This window comes from Monopterus albus, unplaced genomic scaffold (genome assembly GCF_001952655.1).
Source record: "Monopterus albus unplaced genomic scaffold, M_albus_1.0 scaffold23.1, whole genome shotgun sequence".
Lineage (NCBI taxonomy): Eukaryota > Metazoa > Chordata > Actinopteri > Synbranchiformes > Synbranchidae > Monopterus > Monopterus albus.
The window spans coordinates 1,037,749-1,045,006 of NW_018127903.1; the positions used below are offsets into that span (position 1 = coordinate 1,037,749).

The window sequence follows — 7,258 nt, forward strand, 5'->3', positions numbered from 1 at the left end:
ATATCTCACTTTTTTCAAACATTGCAAGAAAGCAATTTGTGGAGTGACACTAAAAAAAAAAGTCAATTCTAACCAACATTTTCTGTTAAATTATCCAGACTGACAGTTTGCATCAGGGAGCAAATTAGCTTTAGGTTAAAAATACTGCCAATTCTTACAGTACTACACCTCAGAATCGCTTCTATATGTTAAAATGTTTGTCTGCATTTTGTTCACTTTGTTGCTCTCCCCATTGTCCTTACACAAAAACAGGAAACACTGTGTCCACTAAACACAGTTCCCTCTGTCACTAAGTGGCTTGCCTGTTTACTTGTGTGGAAAGTTGAAGAATCTGATTTTCTGTGATGTTGTCCAACTTGTTCACCATGTTATGTTTCCTGTTTGTCTTATATTTATCTGTGCTATTTTATTTGCTGTAAACATTTACAGTATGTTATTGCATAGCTCATCTTCTGTACCAAAATCAGTAAAGTTCCATTGTAAAGTACAAAGTTATGAAGCATCTCAGACAAGCGCAGATATTCATTGAAATTAAATCAGGCCATTTGTCCTCTGTTAGATTTGGCTATAAATGCCAGCTCTGCATTTGCAAATAATGACTGCTAAAGGACATATTCTACCCTTTACTCTCTTAATGAAATGTCAGACTGGTGACCTGTCTTTCCCGTCTATGCTAATTTACTATCCTCTTTGACCTCTCACCCCTGTTCCTGTGGTGTTTCAGAGCCTGTGGAGGTCGTTCCACAACCTGAAAGATGTCGGATTGGTGCAGGTAAAGGTCATCAGGGCGGAGGGACTGATGGCGGCAGATGTCACAGGTAAGACAAGCAACAGGACTACAACCTCATATATACAGTATATTGTCAAAATTTACTTCACTCTTGTATTTGTGCTCATCAAATTTGTGCACCTTAATGTGACACGGCTCTATTTTTGTTGTTGTTTTGCAGTTTGTTTATACTATCAGAGTGAACACTCCTTCAACGTGCTGTATGATAGGTGATACAGTAATATCAATTGGCAAGAGTATTTTTGTTTAAGCGTTGCACAAGTTTTGCATGTAGATATTAAACATTTCTGTGGCATGTTTTCATCTGCTAGCAATCAGCCATAAATCCAGCCACAGATAGTCACTTTGGCTTAAGGGATGATCCTCTGTGAGAATTCTGAGCGTTAAAGTCTACTTTGTGCAGGATGCTAAATTTGTATCTGAATTTTTTTTTACAGGCTGCTCATTTGAATAATAGAAGAAAAAGTACACATTTGAACCCAACAAATCTCTCTCCCTCCTCCTCCCCCTTCCTGCTCTTTCTCTGCTTGCTCTCTCTGAATCCTCCATTCTCCATTAATTCTTACTTTTAATTAGGTCTACAGTGGACAGGCCTCGTTTTTCACTCTGTATTATCTAGTAGAGAGAAGGAAATGTGTGTGTAAGAGAGAGAGAATGTGTAGCGTTTTCCCCATTTGAAGTAGCTACAGTCCCATTAGCCAGTGCAGAGTGGAGCTGGTTGATTTGGGTTATTGCGGTGAGCGACCAGAGCAGCTGGAGCACAGGGCTAATGGCTGTCTGGCTCTTGTATTTCACTTGGAGCAGAAATTTGCTCCGTGACCTCGATGTAGAACTCAACATTCAGTCAGAGCTTTATAGATACTTGTAAAAAAAAAAAAAAAAAAAAAAAAAAAAAAAAAAATCAAAAGAGTAAAGCTGTGAAATATGTCTATTGGCTGTTTATTTGCCTTTCACTTTGTCTCTGTGGTCATAGAGAATATTTGATTTTTAGAGCAGTGTCTTTGCAGCCCGTGGTTATTTGAAGTTATTGCACAAGGCTCACAGTACAGTAAAAAGGACACGGTGGCTTGTGGGCTAATATTTCAAATAAACTACTAAGACTGAATGCAAAATTGGAAAATGTTGAATTCAGATTTGAAAGCCCAGAACAAATGTGAATTTTTGGACTTGGCGCTTGTTTTTATATTTGAGCATTTTCATTAGTTTTTGACATGGGACAATTTTTTATTACACCGACCAAGCATAAGCTGCTTTCACTTAGGAACATTTGAAATAATAACAGAAAAACATGTACATTTAAACATTTGCCTGAAAGTGAAAATCACATGCTGAAGTTCACATGGGAAACTTCATATATTCGGAAAAAACATGTTCGTTTTCACATGTGGGTAAACTTTTTTTTTTTTTTAATAGCCAAAGACAATCCACTGGAACCTTCTTAGAATTTATGTTCTTGAGCACACAAAGGAAATACCTGTCTTTTGTTCCCTAGAAAATATTTTCTAACAGATAAGATACAGTAATCGAACTCATATCGATAACAAGCTAAGGGTCTGTTTCTAGATGGCTTATTTCTGTTTTGAGTCGGATTCTGTGTGTGTATGTCTGTCTGTGTCACAGGCAGAAACAATAGCTCTGTAAGAGCCACATAAGAGCTCCCACCACATGAACACCCTATTTTAACAGTCCAGACCAAGAGAGGGTCAGGAGCAGGGTGGGAGAGAAACCGACAGACAAACAGAGAAAGGGAGAGGAGGTCAGCAAAAGAGAGAGAGTTCCCCACCGCTCTCTCTCACACTGCCTGTCCTCTCTCCTGTCTTTCTGTTCCTCCTCCTCCTCTGACTCACCTTTCTGGCCTTCTCGCTCTCTAACTGAAGTGTTTTTGTGAAGTAGCTCCTCTTCAGTCTGAGTAGGATAACTGAAAATAGTCTGTAAAACCAACAATCCTTTTTGTCAGCCAGCTCGTGTCCCTCTGAGTGGTTGCTATTCTGTTAGAACATTTTGGCAGTAACACGCACACATCAGCTGCAGCAGCACTAAACCATGTGCACACACTTTTCCAGTAAATTGCAAGATAAAATCTGACAATAAAGTCTAGACTTTTGAAACATGGGGAAATACTGTAGATTATATTTTATAGGCTATTCAAGGAAAGGAAAAAAGGAATACAACAAAAATACAGTTGATTTGTATTTTAAAGCCTGAAACATAATTGTGATTACACAGCAACGTCTGTTCCCTTTCCAAGCTCACCCCTCACTAACTCGAAGCTTCATGCGAGGCAGTCGCACTCGTGCTCCCCCGTCACCGTACTGTATTCATTCTCCACACTTACCTTAGAGCACCCTGAAATGAGTTTGGGCCTGCTCTTTGCTCCGGACCCTCAGCCAGCGCCACAGAGATGGGGACCCAGAGGGGAGAGGAGCTTTGCTCGGACATTACCTGGATGAGCGGCGCTCAAACCTGAGCGTGTAATTGGTTAAGACAGCTGCCTCTGGTGTTGGCAGCCAATAAGGTGAAAGTTCATCACCAATGACAACTGGCTCTCTGCAGCACCACAGCCCGCCATGTCATTAAAAACTGAATATTAGCGAGAAAACGGGGGAAGGACAGAGTTCTGCAGAAATAATTTCCTTCTCTTAATTTTGGTGATTGCATTTAAATGTAATCAGACTTGATTTGTGAGGACAACATTATAATTGTTTATGCTAGGGAGACTAGGATGATTAAAATTTTCACTACTGGAAATACTGAATGAAAACTGCTAAAATATCACTTTTGCTGCTTTATAATTTCAAAATAAACATTTGTGTATAATGAGTCCAAGGAAGAATTTTCATTTTTGATATAAAACATAGTTTATATGCACTGCATACAAGTTATATAGCTAACAAAGGGTGGCTACACAGATGCATAGCAAAGCAGGCCCAGGAGTCAGTTGTCTTTCTTCTACAGTATATTAATGTATCTTGTTTTATATCGTAGGAGTCATAGCTGTCAATATCCACTTCAAACACTCTACATCAGTGGAGCCCCACAAACAGATATGAAAGGCAACACCTACGGCTCAGCATTGATCACGGTGACATTTACTTTGCACACCCACTAAATGTTCTGCCCTTGTCACAACATTTGAAGAAATCACACCAATCAATGACTCTCACATGCACACATGCTTCCCGTGACACGCACATACCGACGGACACACACAAGCACACGCACAAATGTGGTGGGGGGGGGGCTTTGAACTCAATCCTAACTTTCTTGAGTTTTATTATGCAGCATTGCTGCTGTTCCAATATTTTAATAGTCTCAACATTTTTCCTGGGAGTTTCTTCTACTACTTCCTAACTCAGCCTTTTCAACTAAGCCGGGATGAACGGCTCCCAACAGTTTTAATAAAAATGATGATGATCAAAGCCAGAAGTAAGAGTTTTGTTGTTCTTGGCTCATTTTGAGGCAGTTGGAGCCATGCTGGCAGGAATGGGCACGTGGTTTCCCTCATTTCTGTGTACACAGAAAATTAAATTTAAGATGTTAGCAAACAAGTAGAGAATATGTAGGACATTACAGGTTTTGGGTGCTATAATACAGTATGTTATTCTTTGGAGAAGGAAATAACTCTGATTAACTGTGATTGTTTATTTTTTCATTTCTCCCCTCACTTATAAAACCATAGTAAATTCTGAATTGAAAGTGCTGTTGGAATGAATATGATTTATAGTCAGCCATAGTTTATAGCTAATTTTTTAAGTTATCTTTTGGCAGTGACAAGCCACTCCGAATTATTTCATATTTTTAAAATGATTTATTCTGTAGGATAAATCTGCATTTGGATTTACCCTGGTTTGTTTTCACTGCTGTAAAATGTGGCTTGTGTTAGGGCATTGGCTGGTGTTGCTGTCAGTGTGTGAAACTCCAGCAGTGATTTCTCTGTAATAAACAAGAGTTAAATCTTTTAGGTGCCAAAAGCCTTTCACTGTTTTGATGAATTTACTTTCCTGTCAAAACAAAGCAGAGAGGGTGATGAGGGAAGAGGGAATGTTTTTTCTGTCATTTCTTCATCATTCTCATGTTGTTCTTACTCATGTTTTTTTTATCCACATCGTTGCTGCTACCGTCTCACCACTCACTTTGGAATTACTGATCAAGCTACGATTCTCACACCCCTGCTTGGCTGTCTTTATCCTCTACTCTGAACTCTCCTGGCCTTCAGAGCCACCGTACCCTCTGTGTTCTGATCATCATCCGTTCTCAGTCTTCTCCCTCTTTTCTCTCCCACCTCCCTCCTTGTGCCTGCCGGGACACAGTTGTCCTGGAGATTATCTTCTTCTTGTCCATGTTTCCAGAATGTTGATAGACATGCTTGCAGCTGTTCTACTAATAGTGTTGTATTATGTATAGCACTGAAGCTAAAAATGAAAGAAGCATGATTACTATGGGAGCTGCCATGTGGTATATGGGGAGGATGCTACACACTATTTGTCCTAATAATGTGAAGGATTAGAGATAAAAGCTGTTGGGATTAAGATTCTTGCTTTCTTTTAAACCTGAAATTAGCAAACCTATTGAATGTACTATATTTACATGTCCCTTTTCACTAAGAAGGTCATTCTTATTTGATTTTTATTTAATTTTTGTGCTCGGCAGGTAAGAGTGACCCATTCTGTGTGGTGGAGCTGAGTAATGATCGGCTGCAGACGCATACTGTTTACAAAAACCTCAACCCGGAGTGGAACAAGGTCTTCACTTTGTGAGTGGCTTTTACAATACATGTCCATCTCTGCATGCACACAGACGTGAAGTTTGTATTCAGTATAAAAATTTAAATGCATTTCTTTTAATGACATTTTTCTAAATTAAAGATTGTTAAAGTCAGAGCAACAGTCTCATTACTAAAAGATTTTTTTTTTTTATTCATTGCACTCTTTTTTTTTTGTTTTTAATTGTAATTCTGGACTAATTTGAAAATGGAAAAAATTATGTAGTCCACTCTGCCACAGTAGAGTGGACTGATGTTTTCATTAACAAACTTGGAACATAAATGAGGACACAAATCCAAAAAGACATTAGCAGAGTTAAAAAGACAGCTTATCAAATTTTTCTTCATTCATAAAATGCTCTTTCAAAAATGTTAGTAATACTGTGGCTATAAGTAAACATTAATGTAGGTCTAGCACTACATCATCTCGTATATATATGATGTCATTTTTCCCCATTGTACAAACTTGTGAATTCCCAGTGAAGGGACAGGTTAATTCAGTTATTCTTTGAGTGCACGTCTTTCTCGTACCCTCTTTTTTATACATAACATCAGCCATTTTCTTGGTAACCTAGTTTTCAAAAGATGACATGTCTGAACTTCAGACTAGTTCTACTTAGCTTGTGCAGTAATGTAGTGAACTGTCACATAAAATGCGTTAATGTTATTTTTAACCATTATGTAAATGTAATAGAGGGTTTTCAGATATGAGGCATTTCTTACACTCTTACAGCTTTTTAGATTTAAACTGGTTTTTGTGCATTTGAATATTTAAATAAGCTTGTGCGAGATGGAATGACTTTCACATGATTTCAGTTTGTAGCCCATTTTTTGGTATATATGTCAGTGGTGTTGTCTTTGTGTGTGGTCTAGTAACGTGAAGGACATCCACTCGGTACTCGAGGTCACTGTGTACGACGAGGACCGAGACAGAAGTGCAGACTTCCTGGGGAAAGTGGCTATTCCTTTACTAAATGTGAGTCAAAGGCAAATTTCTCTGTGTGTTTCTTTTTTTTCCCCCTTGGGGATGATATAGAGATCAGAGTGGAGCAGAAAGAATAAAAACACACAGTGGAAGATATAAAAAGCAGAGGTTATTTTTGTGGCTCCACAGATTAGACTGTTATTATTTCACAAAGAGAAAGAGATGACAGGAGGAGAGAAAATGGAAGAGATTGATAGGTGAGAAGAAAGTAAGTGAGGTAAGGAGAGATATGAAAGTGACAGAGATCGAGAGATGGAACGATGCGACTTGGAGAAAAAAGACAAGTGTCTCTTATTTTTGAAAATTTATACATGTAGACCGCTTGTGAAAGAACTGGGGGTCTGAATATCCATGCTCTGCTGTACAGTGTGATTCCCCAGGATAGTTAATTTCTGTTTGACAGAGTCGAGCTGCAGTGGGTAATGAACAGGTACTTGTCAGAGTTGCCACAGTTGTTTTGGGTTCCCTGTCAGCGCCAGCAGCTGGGGTTCAAAGGTGGCCCGGGAAGCCGATTCAGCCGGGTATTGCTAGACAGACGCCTGTCATGTCCCTCTCCCACAGATCCAAAATGGAGAACGCAAAGCCTACGCCTTGAAAAGCAAGGAGCTGACAGGGCCAACAAAAGGGGTCATCTTTCTCGAAATAGACGTGATTTTTAATGCTGTAAGTCTTTCTTTTGCTTTTTTGATTCTCCTCCCTAGACTTTTTTTTTTATTTCCCC

General features: G+C 39.0%; 1 protein-coding gene across 11 annotated transcripts in view; it reads left to right on the plus strand.

Moving 5' to 3' along the window:
- mctp1a (multiple C2 domains, transmembrane 1a) overlaps positions 1–7,258 on the plus strand; it is a 116,752-nt gene that overhangs the window by 65,557 nt on the left and 43,937 nt on the right. For all 11 annotated transcript variants that reach the window (XM_020594329.1, XM_020594332.1, XM_020594333.1 and 8 more), the window contains 4 exons: positions 725–818; positions 5,441–5,543; positions 6,426–6,528; positions 7,099–7,200. In XM_020594329.1, the coding sequence (XP_020449985.1) occupies positions 725–818; positions 5,441–5,543; positions 6,426–6,528; positions 7,099–7,200 (402 nt within the window). The remainder of the gene's footprint in view (positions 1–724; positions 819–5,440; positions 5,544–6,425; positions 6,529–7,098; positions 7,201–7,258) is intronic.